Source organism: Anser cygnoides, chromosome 3 (assembly GCF_040182565.1).
Source record: "Anser cygnoides isolate HZ-2024a breed goose chromosome 3, Taihu_goose_T2T_genome, whole genome shotgun sequence".
NCBI classification, from domain to species: Eukaryota; Metazoa; Chordata; class Aves; order Anseriformes; family Anatidae; genus Anser; species Anser cygnoides.
The window spans coordinates 24,622,071-24,643,380 of NC_089875.1; the positions used below are offsets into that span (position 1 = coordinate 24,622,071).

Consider the following 21,310-nt stretch of genomic DNA (forward strand, 5'->3'; position numbering starts at 1 on the left):
GATTTTTTTTATTACTAGTATTGAAAATAAGTAATTAACATAAAAGCAACAAGGGAAAGTTGGACTAACTGTAGTTATTTTATCCCTAGTTTTTGCCTGTCCCTGCCTTCCGAGTTCTCTGTGGATACCTAGAACAAAGTGTGCCTTGTTAGAATGTAAATAAAATCACACACTTAAAATGGATTTGATATATGTACAGTAGTTATCATTCACGAATATTACATAGCCAGTGCAGTTACATTCTTTGTAAGGTATTTAATGTTCTCTATCAAATCTTCCAAAGGAAAAACAAAAATGAGTGGTGAAATCAAGGATTAAGGAATTATCACAGTCATTAAAGTTTGAGAATTTTAGTAGTAAATGTACGATATTCTTCTATGAAGTTCCATAAATAAATGGTGGCAACATGTATATATTGCAATTTTATTTCATTCGCTCAAACAAAACGTTAGCATGTAAGAAATTTAAAATGACACAATATGGTAAAAATAGCAGAGAATGAACTGAGAAACTAAAAGGAAGGTAAACCTAAATGCATGAAAATTCAACATTCATTAGTGATCATCTTCAGTTTTTGATTGACACTTGATGCTTGATAACGTTTTAAAACAATGAACTGGAAATCATTATGACTGTCTGAAGAGATTTCAGCACCAGCACTAAGATTTTTACATTCAGTTTGTGGTTGACTTGTTAGCCACTTGTATATAGTACAGATTTATCACAGATCAGATCACAGTGTTGAGAAAAGCAACGCTTTCCTGGAGTTAGAAAGGATCCCCTAAACTGTCCTCAGTTTAAGACATCCATTGTACAAAAGCACAGAACCACCACAATATGGTTTTCAAAGAACTTAGTTACCAGTAAGCAAAATAATCTTAGCTTCTGCAGATCATTTTCAATACTGAAATCTCTGAAAATGTTGCAACTGTCAGTATGACAGGAGATGTTTACAGTTATCTTTAACTCAATCAGATTTTCTGGAAAGAACCAATTCAGCAATTTGGGATTATAGAAATTATGTATGTAGAAGCAGCACAAAAGAAGACATCTGTTCCTTTTTCTTTTAAACAGAAATCATGTTAATTTTAGACCAAGGCACAAAACGTTTAGTGCATAAGCCAGTTCCTTGCAAAATCTAGTAGTTCATCATTTAGTTTTGGACCACTTATACCCATTCACACTATTCCACTATGCTACTCCTGAACTCTCCTATAAACAAATCAAACATGATTTCTGACAAGGATAAACTTCCTTAATGCTGAAAATGTCCATGTAAAATAAAGTTACATTAACAAAGATGAAAATGCCTCCTCTTATTTTGAGTAAAACAGTACTTTACAAGCTTACTATGGATTTCTTTTTTTAATGCCTTCAATAAACACGTGCAGGAAAAACTTTTTTTTAATGATTCATTAATTCAGTTGGTCAGTATTTCCACTTTCATCTTCTCTCAGACTTTGAAGGTATAGAAACAGGAAATGTTTGGAGAAAAAATTCCATTTTAAGCCTTTCGAAAGCACTAAGTGCTGCTTTACTTTGGTGTTCAGCACTTAAGACAGTATGTTATTGAAAGCATTTGTCCTAAGGATGGAGCTGCATGTACATTAACCTCTCCAAAAGTTGAAAGTAAACTTTTCTTTTGGAACAGCACAGATCACAAAGCAAACATGGCACTGGTACGGCTCAGAGAAATTGTTAGTGCAAAAGAAATGGGAAGATTTTGATCTGTATTGTTTTTCCAAAAGCACTACAGATCCCATTCACAGAATTTATATGCCACTGAACTGTACCACATTAAAACAATTACAAACAAAAACCGAAAATCTGGGGAAATATAAGGGTGTCATCTCTCCCAAAAATTACTCCCGATTTAGTGACTGAAACCAATGACATACCACTGACGCTTTCTAGAGTTTGGATTTTGGAGCAGCTGTTTTATTTTTATTTGTTTGTTTTTATGTCATGCCCCACCCCCATCCCTCCCCCAAGGAAAGTGGCAGATAAATCAGAAGAAGGGGACATTTACTGTGACCTCATGCTCCATTATTCTAATGCAACTAACTGTTGTCTTGTTTCATTAAGCAATCAAAAAAGTAGTCTCAGAAAACCGTGAAGCAGAAGGTCATGGTAAAAAGATAAAGAACAATGCACTTATACAGGTGCATCCTCAGCAATTCAGATGTCTAAGTGTTTGTTCTCTTGCCAAGAAATGAGTTAGATTCACATGGGAGTTTCAGAACCATTATGGAAGTATTACTGAATTTCAAATATAAAACTAAAAAAAAAAAAAGATATAAAAAGGATTAAGTACCTGGTTCCATTAACATGGTTACTGATAAAAGTCACATTTTCCTCATTATTACACATGCATGTAAGATGAAGAAAAGTGTAGAAAGTAATAAAAATGTGTCGCCTTCCCCCTCCCTCATCCCACATTTTCTGGGCATAAATTAAGCCTTAAAAATAAAAAGGCTACTTAATATCTGTGACATGCAATTTTTCTTTTAATTAAAAAGCTGTGTTGTGTTACATTACAAAAATGTCCACATGCATAAATCTAAAAAAAGCCCAAAAATCTACTGTAAATCTACAACATACTAATGATTTACATTTGACTGCTGATTCGCATTATGTAGAAGTCTTAGATTTGGTAAAGCATTGTAACAATGTAGGAAGGCATCTACATCTTTAAACTCTGGACTGTATTTGCTTTTTTTTTTTTCCTATAAAATTGCATGAAGGCTAACTAGAGAGGCTTCCTATCATAAAATTCCAAAAACTCAACATGTGATCCCTGTCTAGGTCATTCACTTACAAATACTGCCCTTAAAAAGCACATATTTCTCATCATTCCATTATTTTGTGAACTGAACTTATACACATCTGATCTTTTAAATTATTCATGGAAATATCAGATATGATAGGAAGACAAACCTGAGATTCATTTGAAGTACAACAGTATAACTTGCTAAATCCTTCATTAATAAAGAAAACCTCTCTGAAAAGCCTTCCCAAGCTTTTCCCTGTTTGTTTATTTTGTGTAACAACAGATTCTGAAACATGTGCAATTTTATCTTGTCATGAGTATACTTCAAAGCACTGTGATCTTGTCTGATAGGTGTAGGAAATTCTGCACAACCATTACAGTAACTTTAAGACTCTTTTCCACCTTGCTGTAAAGGTCAGAAAAAAGCTGCAAACTAGGAGGAAAATAGCGTATCACCAGAGTGATGTGCCTGAAGCTTTTCAGAATATGTTGTTTCTCCCTCCTTCCAAGTGTCTGTCTCCATTTTCTTCTAACAGCTCACAAAACGTAGTCAGTTTTATATCAAGTTAAAGAGTCACATCGGCTTAGTACTAGTCTTTCTATGCAGTATTCGACTTGCTCAGTTCCTGCCTGATAGCTAGAGAGAAAAAGAGAGAAATTAACAAATCAAACATTTCAAGTCAAGGAAGAAAGCCAGAATTAATAACTAACCTCTTAAAGAAAGTTCATCCTACTAAAACGTCTCAGAAAATGAATAATTTATATGTAATACGCCTCACATGTGGTTAAAGGCAAGCGTCACTCTCAGCTAGGCAGAACGCTTTTCACTCCTGCTAGGTTTTCAATTAACTTTTTATTTTTCGGTTCTACATCTCCAGCAAGTCTACCACTGAGATATCAAGGAGTATGTGTGTGGGCTTATTTAAGCTTAGCAATAGCCTCTGGGCCATACACTGTTTGCATCGTACTATCCAAAAGGCTGTGATACACAGCATAGTCAAAATATTAATGAAGAAAAAGTCTTTTATGAAACAGTTACTGATTTAAGGATAGGGAAAAGCACTGCATTGTAGCGCAAAACCAGTCAGCTCTTTCTACCACATCTGTTGATGACATTTACTATTTTCCCAGTTGTGGTACCAGTTTCAATATGACCATACTTCATTTTGGTACAATCCACAAAGCAGTAAAAAACATTAACACCCATACAGTTTTATTTACTTTTTGATTCAACGATTTTAAAGATTATTATTCCTAAATAATTTCCCATAACTACGGAAAACTATTTAATAAAATATCTTCTGTTAAAATAAAAATGAACATTGTGAAAATTATTTTACTTGAATTTTATGTTAAAGACCAAACATTAGAAGACTGGAAGCTAGAAACATAACCATAGTGAATATTAGAATATATTTAGTTTTGAAATATGCACACCAGCAGCCCTGGATTATTTTAATTATAAAAATAGCCCGTTTACAACGACGATATAAAAGATAACTGCAAATGTCTCAGAGCACACATTCAAAAGACAACACTTGGTGTCAAAGCACTTTTGAAAAAAACAGAGAAGAGGAAATAAGACATACAACATACCAGTAGGTCTGGCACAGTACTGGGTCTGGCTGGGATGGAATTACCTTTCCCAACATCAGCCCATACAGTGCTGTGCTCTGCACTCGTAGCTGAAACAGCACTGATACCACACCGATGGTTTGTCTTTTGCTGAGCAGTGCTGGCATAGCATCAAGGCTGCCTCCAAATCACCACAAAGCTAAAAGGCTGTGGGTGGGCAAGAGGTGGGGAGAGGACATCACCATGGCAGATGACTTAAACTGACCAAAAGATACTCCATGCCATATAAATTCACACTCAGCAATAAAAGCTGAGGAAGGGGAAGAAGAAGGGGAACTCTTGTTACAAAAAACTGTCCTCCTGAACAATGGCTGTCTATCAAGGCCCTGCTTCCCAAAATGTGGCCAAATATTGTTTGCTAAAGGGAAGTAGGGAATATTCTTTTCTTTGCTTCCACGCAGCCTTTGCCTGTTTTTCTTTTTCCCTTTAGATTGTCCTCATCTCAACCTGTGAACCCTTGTCTCCACAGGCACAAATGAAAGAATGCCAACAGAATATCAACAAGTCTATATTTTCCAATATTTGATTCTCAGAATAGAAGCATACTAAGCTTACATTTTGGTGCAGCTTAAAAATTACTTGCTCTGAGACTCAACAATAACAAAATAAATTGATACTTACCATCAATGAGTTCCTCCTTTAATTTCGTTAACTCCTTTCTCATTTCATCTAAAATATCCTATGGTGTCAGAGTAATAGATTAGTTTTGGAACATCTAGCTTTCTACTGAGAGAAATCCAAAATTATTCTAGCCTTCAACCAACCTTTAACAGTTCTGAAATTTATATTCCACCCTTTATCTTAAGGAATTAATCCCCAAAATCTAAAGCATTCATAAAATATTCTTACTGAAGATATAATTTAAAGAATAAGATTAAAAAAGTATAAGTCTTATAAATTGATTTCAGTAGTACTTATTAAAGAAGGAAAATACTTAAGTTAGAATATTGCACTAATATAATTCCTAAATAATAATTGGATCATCCCTTTAAAATAAGGGAGCTCTATCACAGATGAAAGCTCATATGCAATACAAAGAAAGTTAATTTAAAAAAAGAAAGGCCCAGAAAGCATTCAAAGGAAAAAAAAAGTGGGATCAAGTTATCAAGTTAGCCCCAGTCACAAACTGGAATTTGACCTAATCAAAATGACTGAGTTAAATGCTATCAAATTTTTCTGCAGCCTTCTGTACATCTGATTTGGGATAATTATTTTAAGAAAATGCTTTTGAAACCAGAGTGGGAAGTACTGTCTGTTTCTTGAAAGTACAGTCTCATCCCAGGCAAAACAGTAATCATCAGTAAACGCTTCCAAAAGATTCAGTTTTAATGAAGATATTCAGCTCTTTTTCAGCTTTTCAACACAAATAGAATACTAACGTGCAATACTAGACATTTTTTAGATGTTCCTCAAACACATACACACACCATATACGCATGAACTGTCTTCAAGTAACAGCATCAAAGCTTAAGAGGTACCCTCATGCAATTTAAGCTCCTGGAGAAGGTGGGAAGAGCTGCATTCCTCCCATTAGAGAATAGATATGCCAACAAGCTGTTATGAAGCACGAGAATGCACTTGTGATGTGTCAAATACTTAATAGTAACTGCCCGTTTTGTCCAAAAACAAAACAATCCACCCTAAACAATCTAGCCATCTAGACTCAGACTGCTGGAAATTTGGTACATCTGAACTTTATGAGATTATAGGATCTACACGGACTTCAACTCAAAAGAACCACTGACAACATCATAAAATCATCCAGACTGCTATCTACAAGTTGTAGCATGAGTGCTAAAAATCCTCCATAAAATTTGAGGAGTACCTGTTTTATCTCCAGAACAGACACTACAATCCTAGGCTTTTATGTAGCCAAAAAGGATTATAAAGAAATCAAAGATGTCTCTTTCCAGGACAACAGCAAAAAAAAAATCATATTTGCACAGAGCGCAGATCTTTTTTACCGTCTGGTTGGAACAGTTACTAGAAAATAGAAAACTGCATTTCCTCATACAAGACTCAAAAAAACCCACAGGGAATCTATTTGTGTTAACATCAGAAATGGTGGGGTGTTTTTTGTTTTTGAGCCAGAAAGAATGTACATTTCCTGAACAACTTAAGTATTAGCAGAGGCATTATTAAGCATTACAGAGAAAAAACATACAGTAGTATTATCTTATTGTCTTAAGCAGAGAACTTGGAACACCTCATAGAAATGTTCTCAGATCAGTATCATCCCTACATCCCAAATATCAACTACTCTCAAAAGAGAATCTTGAATGAAAAGGAATCACCTATAATCAGCAAAGATGATCATATGGCCTCAAAGGAAGACTTCTTAGTAGCTTGAGGAACAAAGGTAAATTAAATCAATTTGCTCCTGCGAGGGTTCCTATGAGGAACTCCCTTCCTTCTAGCATGGGAGGTCTTCGTCTAAATATTAGAAATACTGTTAACTGGTATCTCCTGCCTTGACACAAGTGACAGATCTGTCGCTGAGGTCTTTGTTGCTCAGATTATGGTATGCTTGCCAAATAATTGTCATGTACAGGTAACTGTTATAAAAGTTTTCCAAAGCATCCTGTAACATGTTTTGCTAATCTAACAGGAAGCTTCCTTCTTCACACAAGGCTCATTTCCACAGATAGCCAGAAAGGGGGATACCACTGGATGCTGTTTCATCACCAAGCTCATGACCACAAGTGCTCATCTCTGATATAAAAAAGGTTATACTTTGGTAGGCAGAGCAGTCTTTGTTTTGGGAGAGAGGAGAGGGGAAAGAAAGGTTTTCTAAGCAAACTGATTTTACCAGTTCCATCTATAGTATCAACACCATCTTGTGTATTCTGTGTAATGCAAAAGCAGGAACAAGCATCTGGGAAAAAGTAATGGGGCTCTGTAAGCAGGCATCGTACAATTATAGCTCCTAAGAATACTGAAATAAGTTTGGGGAAAAGTAACTACTAATAATTAAATAATTACTGAAGTTTGGAACTAATTAAGAAAACAGTTCAAAACTGGTATTTGAGAGCTTCAGGTCCCAATAGCCAAGTTTTCTGTACAAAGCAACATATATGTACCTGCTTCAATCTGTCATAATCTAGACCTTCTGACTGTACTCCATTGGCACTGGGTTGCCCCGTTGGTGTAGATTTTGGTCTGCAGTACAAAAACAAATCAGTAAGTTACTGGTCATTCATTATTACAACATACATAATACTTCTCCGTCAAACTTGCTAATATTCATCTATCAAAACAATATTAAAAATATGAATGAAAGGAAAATCTGAAAAAAATTAGACCCAAAATACCACACAGAATGGAAACCAACAACCAAGAACGTTTTCCACGCACTGGAAATATTAATTACCATAGGAATAAGTTATTAGTTCAAAACAAGAACAATTCAACTGGCAGACATATTTCATTGTCAGTGGTTTCCGATGTTTTTAGAGTGTTCGTGAAAAACTGATCTCCTTTGAATGCCAAATACTTTTCCTTTTCCCCTTTGAAACTACTTATCTCAGAAAAGGCTCTCTGAAAGAAGCACTCCCTCTTAATGAGTGCATGTTGATACTGCAACCTAAAAGCATGTGGTGTGTGGCATTACCCTTGAAGACTTTGAGGATTCAGCAGGGCAAGAGTGAATAACCTTATCTAATTCCTGCTTTGAGAAGGCATCTGGAATAGACAGCTTCCAGAGGTCCCTTCCAACCTATATTATTCCATGCATTCTAAAGCTACTGAAAACAAAGATACTGTAATGGCAGCAAGTTTTATCATATAATATTTGGGAGGAAGTTCTGATGTTTTGGTTCTGATGTTTGGTTACTCTCCTAAGACATCGAAAATTTGCCTACAAAGATTATCCTGCATTCTTAAAACAGGTTCCAAAATAAGAGGTTTTTCAACCACATTTTTTTTCCCTTTTTCTGATCCCCTGTTTATACAACGTGCAACTTTCAGACTCATGTACTTAACTACACTTCCAAAGGGCCTTCCATATGCGCAGCTATAAGCAGAGAGAGAAGCTAGATGCTAACAGTAGAATGTGGACTTTAAGGGTAGGGTAATGGTATAAAAAAACTGGGTCCTATTTCACCGTCTGTGTATGTGGTATCACTGAACAAAAAAGCCTGGCTTACATTCAGTTTCTCACTTACAAATTCTTACATAGGAGGAATTAATTAAACACTGCATTTTTCAAGATTTGTTACTTGAAGGTACAACCTTTTTTTGTTAAGCTGGAAGGTGACCAGGCACAGGAAAAAAATAAGCCAGCAGGAAAGGTACAGTTATGCTTCTTACTTTGTTTCCCATACACAGTATCTTATTTCAGTACATGAGGGACACAAAGTAATGTATCCATTGCTTTAAAAATGCCTAGATAAATGGAAAATTATTTATCTAGCACGAACAAGCTGTGCTCTCACTCAGAAAAAAAAAAGAACCCCTATAATATACTTATTTTTTAAACAAAACCAGTACTTTCAGGTCTCACTCATCTCCCCTTACAAGATAGTAGTTTATCCATGAAGAAATAGTTTGATTACACTCTGGCTTTTCAATAATAGCAGAATGAGCCTCAATACTGATGGTCTTCATGACTTAAAATTTGACAGACTATTTTCTTATTTGCTAACAGAAGAAAAACACTCCAAGTGCAACTCTGAACAGAAAAGGGGATGCACACTCAATTGTCATTTTGATACTACAGAAACTTCCTCAGGTTTGTACTCTCCATACTTTCACCTCTTGTTGGTTCACAGTGCGAAAAACAGACATAGCATGTGACACGAGTTGCAATTTTTTTCCACACAACCTATATACAGAAACATTTATCGCATTGGCACCATTCTAATACAAATTCATAGCTACGAAGTAATCTGGTGACAGCATTTTAAATTTATAAATCCTTTTTTTCTTTTTTTTGGAAGGCAAGAACTCTGGTGCAAGTGGTAGAAACCTCTTAACACTTGTGTTTTTAAAGCTTCATGACTAATTCTGTGCACTGATAAGTTACTTATGTGAAGTCCTGTTGCACCCATGTAGGAAAAAACTGCCAATAATTAGCCATGCAAAACAGAGTCAGCAAAAGCAGTGTTTAACTGTCCCTTTGCTGATGGACTTCGCATCAAGCGGATAGGTGCAGGAACATTCTCTGTTACACCACCAGCTCTGTTCTTCACATGGGATCAGAATACTGTTAAACGAGTTCCAAAAGAGACACTGCTAACATTACTGGACTTGAAACACACTGAAATGAAATACACGATCCATGGATTAAGACAGAGTAAGAAATATTAAATAACTTTATTGTAGAAGCACCTGGAAAACAGAATTCACCTTGTAGCCATCAGAAGATCGACGGTGTGTGCTAATGCTATGAAGACAAACCACAGTTTGGGATCTTTTACAAAAATCTTTAGATACTGACAGTGCAAGAATTCCTTGCTCAAAATAAAAATCAAGATGGGAACTTTGGCAAATGCTGCTGCTTCACATATCTGACGTTTAGAATGCTACTTTTGCAGTTTATACCTGAAAGCGCAAACACAGACTGACTCCAAGCAGAACAGCGTGAGTTTTTCAGATTCTCCATATATTGTTTCTGATCATTAAGTGTCTTTGTTCCCATATACTAGGGCATTATAGCATTTAACAAACTAAACTGAAATATAAAAAAAATCAGTTTCCTCCCCAAAGCTATTCCTGACAAGAGATAACAGGGATCTACTGCGTGTTTTATTAAAAGAATTCAAAGAACATATTTGAGTATTTTAATAAAATTACTTATACTTTAAAGAACGTATCTCCACAAACAGACTGCTGCTCATTTTGCTCAAAATCTTTACAATAAAAAGGTAGCTCTGCCAATCTTATGCCACATATTCCTACTAGGGAAATAAACCTGTCTAGAGGTATAACAGGAAAGCCTTCTTAAAAACTTGACCACTCAAGTGTAGGAATGCATCCAATTTTTTTCTAAGAAGTCCTGCAAGAACTTCTTCATTCAATCGAATATGAAAGACCTTAACTTGTAAACTAGATAATTACTTATCTCAGTCAAGTCTAGCTTCCCCTCTACCCAAATTATCCTTTTCCTTCTCCAGTTTGCTCAGAGAAAAGATTCATGGTGAATGCAGTTGCCATTAAGACAGACATTAGCCACTGAAAATTAGCAAATAAAACATCCCAACCATTAGTCCTAAAATGGCTACAGAGCACTCCCGTGTGGTTTTTCATAGCATTGCCTGGCAGGACAGTGAGGCAACCTTCGTAATCCCTAAAGCACCTTAAAACAAACATGCAAGATAAAGATTTTATTCATGCCAACATGCAGAATACACCACCAAAGATAAGTATCTCAAAGGGGAACTTCTTATACAAAATATGAAGTATTCACCACAGTGAGTGCTTTGATGAAAAATGAAAGTGGAATTTGATTCAATAATTCAGTGTTCAAAAAAAATTCAAAGCTCTAAGAAGTTTAACTGCAGAAAGCTCTTAAAACCCAAAGAGCTTTAAATGTCAGTATTTTGTGCAAAATTTTTGTACCACTACAGAAACTACAGTTTAAAATAGACAGTTATTTTTAAATTTGTGAATATTCTCCCAATTGAAACATTAATTTATGTTTAATGATTCCTTTATTCTTTCATATGCTTATGTCAGGCAAAATCTATTTATCTTTACTTAACCTGTGGCAGCAAGACATGAAAATTCACTTGGAAAATTACCTGCTATTCCTGTATATTTCTTACGTTTGTGAAAAATTTCTCAGGACAATGCAGAAGGTTTACTAAATCATGGCATATCCAACAAGAATTTCTAACTTTGCAGGTGGTGATTAACAGAAATCTAGTATTTATTTTTAATTCAAAGCTGGTTCTTAAACCACCTCAATTTGCCTTCAGAACCATCCAAAAACGCGCTTAACTGGACAAATGAAATACAAAGAGGAACCTGATCATGCATGTGGTGATTACCAATCTATGTAGAAAAAGTCCACCCTTGAATTGGTAAAAAAAAAAAAAAAAAAAAGTAAGAAAGTAAGAAAGATTTTAATCATTAAGAAGTCTCAAATCCTAACAGGATAATACCTGTTTAGTGAATCATAGAGCCTGTTTTCAGAAACAAGCAGGTTTTTCCATGGAGATTCCCGTCTATGAGTAGGGGAGAAACACTACCTTAACGAGCTATAATAGACCTTAATGTTCAGTTTTAAAACCTTAAATACAATGGAGCCTCACTGATTGTGTTCCAAGAGTTCTATTTTGAACATATCAGGAAATATGAAAAACATGTAGTTCAATACTTAAAAATCTGCGCTAGAAAAAAAGGGTTTATTTTAAATAGGATAGTATTGATTTTAAACATTCATTCTGAATAACAAATCCTTTGTCTAGTTCCTTGGAAGCTCTCAAGAGAAAATATTGCTTACTTGCCATTTTCTTAAGCACGCTTTATTTAATCCCCATAAATGAGCACGTTCACTCTGTATAGGTCAGGAGCAGGTTTTCTAGGCTTAACAGGTGAAAGATAACCCCTTTCTGGCAAACATGGTATTAGTGTTTCAAGTAGCAGCACCCTTTGACTAACTCACTCAAACCTTAACAATCTGCTTGTAGACAGAGTTGTCAACTTCAGAGAATTTAGAAAAATTCAAGGATATTTAAGAGAGCCTTCTATGAATACCTTTCCTTTCTCAGTCCATGAAATATTCCTCATCCTGGTATGGTAAACCATAAACAGTGCTTGGAAAACTTTATCTGCAGTTTTTACAATATATGCTATGGAACCTTCCAGGAGGTTATGACAGCACTAGAATAGAATACTGATATTTGATTAAACAAAGAATTCCTTATTTAAGTCCTTATAGAGCATACACTCACTGAGGCTCTAATTAGTCTGAATTAGCAGTCTATCAGCATTTTCCATTGGATGACAACGAAAAAAAGCTTGATGAATAGATTTTCTTAACACATCTCAAGAGAAGTCTCAAAACATCTGTAATTCTTTCTAGGTCAAAAATCCTTTTTTAAACATACTACAGTAAACTCTGAATTTAACCAGTAGAAATAAGATCAGTGAAATAGGCTGAGAATAGGAGAATCTATACCCAAATGGTCAGGTCAGCAAACACCTCAAATAATCAAATCTAAAATGCTCTAAATCTCTTTAGGATTCCTTAAAAAAAATATTTCTGTGACAAGTTCCCCCTCAATATCATGTATTTATACCTTAACCTGCTTGAAAACAAGAGATCTCTGTTAAAGCACGTAAGATCTACCAGGTAGGTGTAGGAAGAAGAAATCAAGGCAAAGTTTGTGAAGCAGTATTTTGTTACACTGGCAGTAGAACAGGGAGGACATCACCACCAATGTTACTTTTTTTTTTTTGACAGAGCAAAACCAAACAAAACAAAAAACAAATGAACAAATGAAAAGAGATCCACAATACAAGCAACCAGAATCAAGGCTGGAGAGATTTTAAGTTACCGGACTTAGTAATTTCTGGAATTAAGACACAGATACTGATAGTCTGATAGTGTTTAGTACTTAATTTTAGAACTGATGAGACCCCAATGGCAACCTCAACGACAAGTAATGCCATTTAGAGAGAATTATTTTCTTCCCAAATCAACAGATCTTGTATAGCTGTTTCCAACATGCCAGAATTTTAATGAGAATTGAAGTAATTTCAAATAGAACATTCTCAGGTTTAACACATTCTTCTGTTGTCTTTTAAGAAATTCAGGTAACTTTTTCAGATTATCACAGGTCAGAACCTTTTAACCTCTGTATCCAGAATACACATGAAAACTAAAATGAGCTACAAGCCTACTTAACGTAATTTTATTACTGAAATGCCTACCATAATGCCCAGTGCCAACAGGAATTCCAGTTGACAAGTTACCAACAACCAGTCAGTGCAGTGAAGTATGCATAATACTCCATAACTCTTTAGGATGTTTCTTCAGATTGTTATGAGGCAACTACTGAAAACTGTCACTGAACCAAACCTCACCAAGATGCTTAAATATCAAGATATAGGTTCTATAATTAGCACAGAAATAGAAAGGAGAAAAGCTATTCAGTAGATTTATTACTGAATATATGAATGATAGCACTGAACTTGGTCTCCCCTGCAGGAAATTTCAGACTTAAAAATATAAGGAAATAGAAAGAATTAACCCTTTCTGTAAGCAAATATATACCACGATTATTGAAGTTATATGCCAACAATTATTAAGTAATCTTTTTGCTTTACTTTTACCATGAAAATTTCACTTTTCACCATTCTTCAAAAGCAACACTTTATTCTTAATTAAAATTGCCAAAAGCAGTTTCATAGCAGGACTTTTAAACCCCAAAATTTTGCTTTGTATTATTTTTGCTATTTTAGTCAAATATCTTTAGCAGCATGAGCAACAACAGCAAACTTATAGAAAAAGATAGCTACTGGTACAAAATGGAGTACCTGGATATAACAGGCGACTTGCTTCCATTCACTGTATTTGTTCTTTCCCAAGGCTTTCTTGTTAGTTCTGTCAAACACAGAAAAAATAAAAACTATTGTCTTCCATTTGTTGTATAATTATGTGAAGAAGCTTAAGTACCTAGCAACTTAAGTCAGCCATTTTCCTTTTTTAAACTACATTGCATTAGTTCTTTAATATTAAGCTACCTCCTGTTATATTCGTCTTATTTTTAGTCATGCAACCATTCACATTGTGATAGCATCTTTGAGCTTCACTTTAAATCTAGACATTGCAAATGCCATTTGATTCTTCACAGAATCACGGAATGGTTGAGGTTAGAAGGGACCTCTGGAGATCATCTGGGTCCAACCTCCCTGCCAAGCAGGGTCATCTAGTGCACGTCTTAAACCAGGTGGGAAAAGCTCTGCCTTGCTTTATGTATTTTATTGCTTTAGTTGTGAAACATGGAATTCTGGAACCATAACTGAACAGTCAGCTTCAGATACTGGGGGAGTATGTTTTTAAACTAAAGGAGTTTCCCTAACCTGTTAACAAATTACATAAAAATAATTCAGTGTTAATTTCAATGAAGCAACAGCAGGAATGAGAAAACGTCACACAACTAGAATACCTTTCAACAATGTATTTATTTTCCAAAGTTGTGTCCCTTTTTGGGATGCTTCTAACATTGCAATGCATAATTACCTCTTTCAAAACAACAGACTCAAAACTAAAGGTACGTTTTGCACTTGGATCCGGAAAAGTAGTAGTTTACTTACCACAGCATGATACAGGACAAAGTTTTACTGGGTAACTCTGCTATTGCCTAGACAGCTTGTACACTGAAGGTCAAGCACTTTATTATATGTTGCAGAAGAGGACTTCTGGGCCTAGTCCACAGACAGTAATTTGATTCAAGTTGTAAAAAAAAAAAACCACACCTATTTTTTATATAATCTCATGCTTCGTTTTCCATTACAGAGCCTGTTTTTAGTTCTGTTTAGAATCCTCTCCAAGCAACTTTGACACACTCACTATCCTGAGTTTATTACAGCAATCTTTGTCAACAACAGACAGAAATAAAAAATAACAAACAAAAACAAGCAAACATTTCAGCTAAGGACTATTGTTTGTTATTGTATGGCGAATGAGACTATTTCCTTTAGTGGTCTTACCTAGCCCTTCCTCATGACATAACTATCACTACGATAGTTTCATTCCATATTGGTCAGATTTTCATTCCTTACAATCTGTACAAATGAAAACATTATTTCTATACTGTTAATTGTTATTACTTGCTTGCTATTGTTACTTAGGTTTTTAACATATCTGTGATCTTTTAAGTCTTTATTTCTGGTTTGGCTGAGGGTTGGTTTTGTTTTGTTTTTAATTGCTGTTTTGTTCCCATTATTTTGTACTGTTCAACTCTGCTACGCTGGGCAAGCTGAAACGTTCTTCTGAACCTCACACTAATCAGGAAGCTCTCCAGCATTCAGCAAAATTAGAAGAATATCTGAACCGCAGAAGTCTACTAGCGTAGTCGTCTCTGACCCAGTTAATTACACATTGCCAATGCTAGTAATAGGTCTCAAGCTTTATTACTTTACTATACGAGGCTTCCGGATTTGTCCAGTCTTGGAATTTTTAGCTGTATTTGCAAAATCATCTGAGAATTTTTTTGCCATGGCTGCAGCTTGCTCAACCACCATAATTACTATATAGCTGAAACAGCAAAATTATTCAGGTTTCACGTCTGTTGTCACAGTATCACAGTATCACAGATTTCTAGGTTGGAAGAGACCTCAAGATCATTGAGTCCAACCTCCGACCTAACACTAAGTACTCCACTAAACCATATCGCTAAGCTCTACATCTAAACGTCTTTTAAAGACCTCCAGGGATGGTGACTCCACCACCTCCCTGGGCAGCCCGTTCCAATGCTTAATAACCCTTTCGGTAAAGAAGTACTTCCTAACATCCAACCTAAAACTCCCCTGTCGCAACTTTCGCCCATTCCCCCTCGTCCTGTCACCAGGCACGTAGGAGAACAGACCAACCCCCACCTCTTTACAGCCTCCTTTAAGGTAACTGTAGAGAGCGATAAGGTCGCCCCTGAGCCTCCTCTTCTCCAGGCTGAACAAGCCCAGCTCCCTCAGCCGCTCCTCGTAAGACTTGTTCTCCAGACCCCTCACCAGCTTCGTTGCCCTTCTCTGGACTCGCTCGAGCACGTCCATGTCCTTCTTGTAGTGAGGGGCCCAAAACTGAACACAGTACTCGAGGTGCGGCCTCACCAGAGCCGAGTACAGGGGCACAATCACTTCCCTAGACCTGCTGGCCATGCTGCTTCTTATACAGGCCAGGATGCCGTTGGCCTTCTTGGCCACCTGGGCACACTGCTGGCTCATATTCAGCCGACTATCAACCAATACTCCCAGGTCCTTCTCGGCCAGGCAGCTTTCCAGCCACTCATCTCCCAGCCTGTAGCTCTGCTTGGGGTTGTTGCGCCCCAGGTGCAGGACCCGGCACTTGGCCTTGTTGAACTTTATCTATTGTTGTCTATTCTACGTTTTTGAGCTTGCTTTGTTTATATTACCTAACATGTTTTAAGTTACATTTTATTTAACTTTATGTAACTGTGTGTTTCTTCCCCTAAAAGGAATACGCCATTTGCATAGGACTTAACAGGTCTACGCAATCGTGCCATAGCTCTCCTTGTAAGCACAAGAGGAGAGAAAGTGCATAGCTTCTTAACAGAGCTGAAATAAAAATAAACTCAAGGAGACCAGAAGAAACGTCTCCCCTTTCAACATCATACTCCTCCTGACAAAGAATCTGGAACACTGGTAGTTCACAGCACATAGAAAGGGTAAACTTAACATCGAAGTAAGACGTAAATGCTAGCTAGTCCCTGCATAACAATTTGAATCATATTATTAATGGCAATTATACATAGTTACACAACTAGACCAAGCATTGATATCCTGTAACTGAACAAAGACTAATTGTTTAATATTTTAGCAGCCTGCTCAAAACAACACTAGAAGCTTTGTCACGACAGATCCACCACTCAGATTGCTCAGCATACTTCTTATAAAACTATCAGATGTCTATCTATAGAAAGCAATGCTACGTAGGGCCTCTAAGAAACACCACAGCTCACAAATCATCATTTCTCATTCAGCAACACAGAATTCAAAAAAGAACACCACTCGGACTGCCTCATACAGGGCTAAGAAAAGATTCATCCTCATTTTGGTATTATTATACATCAGATTCAGTATTTTAATAATAATTGTAATAATTCAACTCCTCACTTGACAGCCCTGATGTTTCCACCTGTCCTTCTCAAGTCAAACAAGCAAGGAAAACACTTTTCCTTCCTTACACATATTACTCTTAACTAAATTCCTACTTTTTGGCAGCCATGTAGGTAGGTTTTTCCATTCTTGGAATATCATCACTTCAGAGAACTGGTTCCTCTGGAAAGGTAACCTTTACCACCACACTTGCCACCATGATGTTCTCGTCCCCTCACCAATCCCCAACTGTGTAGTTCAACCCTTTCTCCAAAGGCTCCTCTCCTGAGGACAGAATGCTTCTGTAGCATGACAAATACTTTGATGCGAGGGAATGGGGACAGACAGATGGCAAAGTCATCAAATTTAAATTTATGATAGTAACAATACATCTGTTGTTCCAAAAGGTAGATGTATTTCTCCCTAACTATTTAGGATCCTTATTCCTGAGTATCTCACTGAAAGTTTCTGCATTTCATCCTTGTCTAGTAACACCACCTATACACATAGCTTAAGTTTTTTCTAGGCCCCTAAAATAGCACATTTGAAAACCGCCTGCTTATTATACTTGCACTGTAGTACATTATTGCAATAATTTTTTGAATTTTTGACCTGGCCTCTACTTAATATGCCAAATATTCCTCTTAAACATCTTAAAGACATGCTCCAATGATGATGCACAGCATTATCAAAACATTTTACATCATCAAGAAATGAGGTGGAATCTCTCTTCTAATGAAAGACTAATCTCCAGGTGCATTTGACATTTAAGTTCAAAGAGGCTTCTCATCACAACCACCAACCAAAGGAACTACTTTATTTCTTTCCACTGTTCTTGATTTCCCTCTTTTTGTCCTATATTATTAGGAGAAGCATCCCAAAAAGCAGACATTTACCCAATGCTAGCATCATCTCCATGTTAATAGAACAAAGCAAACTCTGAAGAAAAAAAGGATGGAAAACGATAAGTCATTTATTGCCTTGCAATCCAATTTCTTTAAATGACCTGCTTTATCTCAATAGTAACAGCTTTTCCATTATTTCCATTAAGACACACCTAGCTCCCTGTTTCTTTTTATCCCACAGCTAGTGTTTACCCAGAACTTGATTGCCCTACAGCAATGGCTTTCAACAGTAAGACCTGCAAAACTTCAAGTGGCTGAATCATCTAGTGAAGAAACACACACATGGGAAAGCAATCAGAGAAAGCTAAAACATACTGAACATTAGTGTGTTCATTACCCAGCCATTTTTCTTTTTCCTCTCTGCTTCCAGAGGGGAAGCAGCATCTCTTGGGATGACAAACTGCACATTGTCCCCGCTATGCACAGGGTAAGAGGGGGCCTAGGAAGCTAACATTCAGGAAGGTATTACTGAAGTACAAGAAAAAAACAGTCCTAAGTGTCAGCCAAGTTTTGTAATACAAGTATTTACAGTATGAATACATATGCATGCTGATAATACACACTGATCGACTACAGAACTGGTGATACAAAAGCTTTCCTTACTGACTGCAGCAGAAGTGCATACTACACAGCTCCTAACTCCGCCACAGTCATACATCAGCAGAGGAATTAATGCTTAAAGAATTTCTGCACTGCGCACTTCTACTGATTTAGAAGAGACATTTACACAAGCGAATCCTTACTGAGCTAAGTGGTAACCGTTTACATCTGACCGACAGTTTTCTATGCCTGACTTGAAGGAAAGAAACTACTGCAACAGCTCGTGTCCTGTAATGACAAAGACAGCTTGCTTTCACATTCGCTGTCAGCTGTTTCCATGCATCAGCTCCACAGGTTCGACACAAGAGGACAGTGCATTTGGTATAGTGCTTCAGTAGATGTTTTTATCTGCTGCCTTCTGAAACATTTCTGAACCCAGAACCATTCTACAGTAAAATGTCAGGTTGTAATCAAGGACTAAGAGCCAGACTCCAAAATTTAACACAGCTTATTGAGATTCATCATTAAATTTTAGCATTAGAGTCAGAGTTCACAAACCTATGCTACTTACCAGGTGTGCTTGTTGAAGATGCCTTAGAAGTTGAAGACTCTGATTCTTCCTGATTAACAGGGAAGAGAAAGGAAGGAAGAATAAAGACAGGGGTGAGGGGCAGAGAGAAAAAACACACCTTTGACTCTTGTGAACCTAGTAAATGAATCTCAACTGTTCAAATATTTAATTCTTTTTTTTTTTTTTAAAAAACAGAGACTTAATAGTTCTGCTCAATTTTATGCAGTAAGTGAACAAACAATATAACCTTCACAAAATAGAAGATATGTATATAAGTATGGTAAAGTATAAATAATTTCCATGACATCATTAGAATCTTTTTCAAGCATCAAGTAACTTGACGTAGATAAAATTTCTCAACTCACGGTCTTGTCTTCTTTCTGGTCTGGTTCTGTTGATCCCTTTTCAGCAATTCTTCTCCTATAAGCAGAAACAAAAGTTACCAAGATCATCATGGCTTTAAGATGAAAGACTGCTGTTCACTATAATTAAGGATACATACAGCTTGTTATCTAGATAACTAAATATAAGTGTTAAAGTACTTTCAGAATGCTTTCATTGACAAAGCCCTCTTTTCCAAATGATTTTGGGATTCCTTATCCTTTTGAAGTTTATATTCCCTACCGCTGCACAAAGAATTACACAGAAGAAAAGTACTCGATTATACTCAAGTAAAAATGGCTATTCACAAAATGTTATCAACTTCACAAAGCAACCACATGAGCAAGCAGATGTTTGTTTGATCCTTAGCCAGCTGAAAACAGACACCAAGAATCTTACCTCTAAGAGCAGCTACAGCACAGAAACAGCCACTTACCTCCTGGCCAGCAGGGCACTCATTTCTTCCATCAAGCCACTGCCTCCCAGGGGAAGTGGCCCATTTCCACGGCCACTGTCTGTTTTAGATGGAGCAGAGCCTCCTCCTCCACTTGAACTGGAGGAGTCTTCACCCTTTGCAATACACAAAGTAACAGTGTACATGCAAACAGTTATAGTTGACAATGAAATAAGCAAAGCTCACATAGTAGAAAGAAACAATTGTATAAAGACTGTAGCAGCACCACCTGTAACTTTTTAAATAACGAATTATGCCTATCCAAAATGTATTTTACAGGGCTATTAATCTGAAACAAAAACTACAGTCAGTTCAGGAACACAGAATTTAGAAACAGAAATCAGAAAAAAAAACAATAGTTGCATTTACCCGTGACACTTTCCTAAGTTTGGCTCCAGCAAGTGCAGCTGCTAGTCCAGTTAGAGGGCGATTTTCTTCAGACATAAATCCAACAGAAAATCCAGAGGCAGGAAGGGGGGGAGCAGGAGGTGGGAGGGGAACAGCAGGTACTTGGCTAGGAAGAGGAGGAGGTGGTGGTGGCGGCGGAGGCCCTGAAGGTGGAAGTGGAGGTGGTGGTGGTGGGCCTGGAGGAGGTGGGGCTGCTGCCGAAGACTGAGCTGGGCCAGGGGGCAACGGGGGTGGGGGAGGAGGTGCAGGTGGTCCTTGGACAACACCTAGTATCAAAAAGAAAAAAAGGACAATATTAAGGATTTTGAAAGGAAAGGCCTTATTCTCTCTCGAAACACAGGTTCATTTTCTCTGTGTATGAGAAGTTAATACCGGTAAGCGTCCTTTCTGTAGGCAAGAGAACACTCCAAGTTTCAGCAGGGGAGAACATTCTTATTAAATGCACTAAAAGTATTATATAGTACGCTGTAAGAGACCAGAATTTCAGAGCCATTTAAATACAATAACCCTCCAGTTCGGTTTTGTGTTGCAGCCAAGAACCTTCAGAAGGGAAGCAAGCAAAGCTTTTAGAGTCAAGTAATGTACAAGTATCAAACTGCAGAAGAAAAAAATTACTTATCAAAATGGTGCTAAGTAAAAAGTGACTCCTCATTGTATCTATGAGCATTTAACACACCACCCAAGCATCTGCACCCTGCAAGTGTTCGAGTTCCAACACCAATTTATAAGCCTGAATAAGTCTTTCCTCCAAAAAACATCACAGGAATTAACTTTAATAATTACACACAAACACTAATTAGTGAGTTAGAAGACTGACATTTCAACCTGACGAGGACAAGCTCTTCCATTTATTTATGGATTCCTTT

General features: G+C 36.8%; 1 protein-coding gene across 12 annotated transcripts in view; it reads right to left on the minus strand.

The window, feature by feature from the left end:
* Positions 1-409: 409 nt before the first annotated feature.
* The window catches only part of ENAH (ENAH actin regulator), a 97,958-nt gene continuing 77,057 nt past the window's right edge, over positions 410-21,310 (minus strand). For 7 of the 12 annotated variants that reach the window (XM_066993702.1, XM_066993703.1, XM_066993708.1 and 4 more), the window contains 9 exons: positions 20,406-20,710; positions 20,019-20,152; positions 19,567-19,621; positions 19,202-19,250; positions 13,889-13,955; positions 11,509-11,571; positions 7,486-7,564; positions 5,027-5,084; positions 410-3,407 (listed from right to left, as the gene is read on the minus strand). In XM_066993702.1, the coding sequence (XP_066849803.1) occupies positions 3,370-3,407; positions 5,027-5,084; positions 7,486-7,564; positions 11,509-11,571; positions 13,889-13,955; positions 19,202-19,250; positions 19,567-19,621; positions 20,019-20,152; positions 20,406-20,710 (848 nt within the window). In that variant the 3' untranslated portion in view covers positions 410-3,369. The remainder of the gene's footprint in view (positions 3,408-5,026; positions 5,085-7,485; positions 7,565-11,508; positions 11,572-13,888; positions 13,956-19,201; positions 19,251-19,566; positions 19,622-20,018; positions 20,153-20,405; positions 20,711-21,310) is intronic. The other 5 variants (XM_066993705.1, XM_066993706.1, XM_066993710.1 and 2 more) reach the window with 1 other exon arrangement.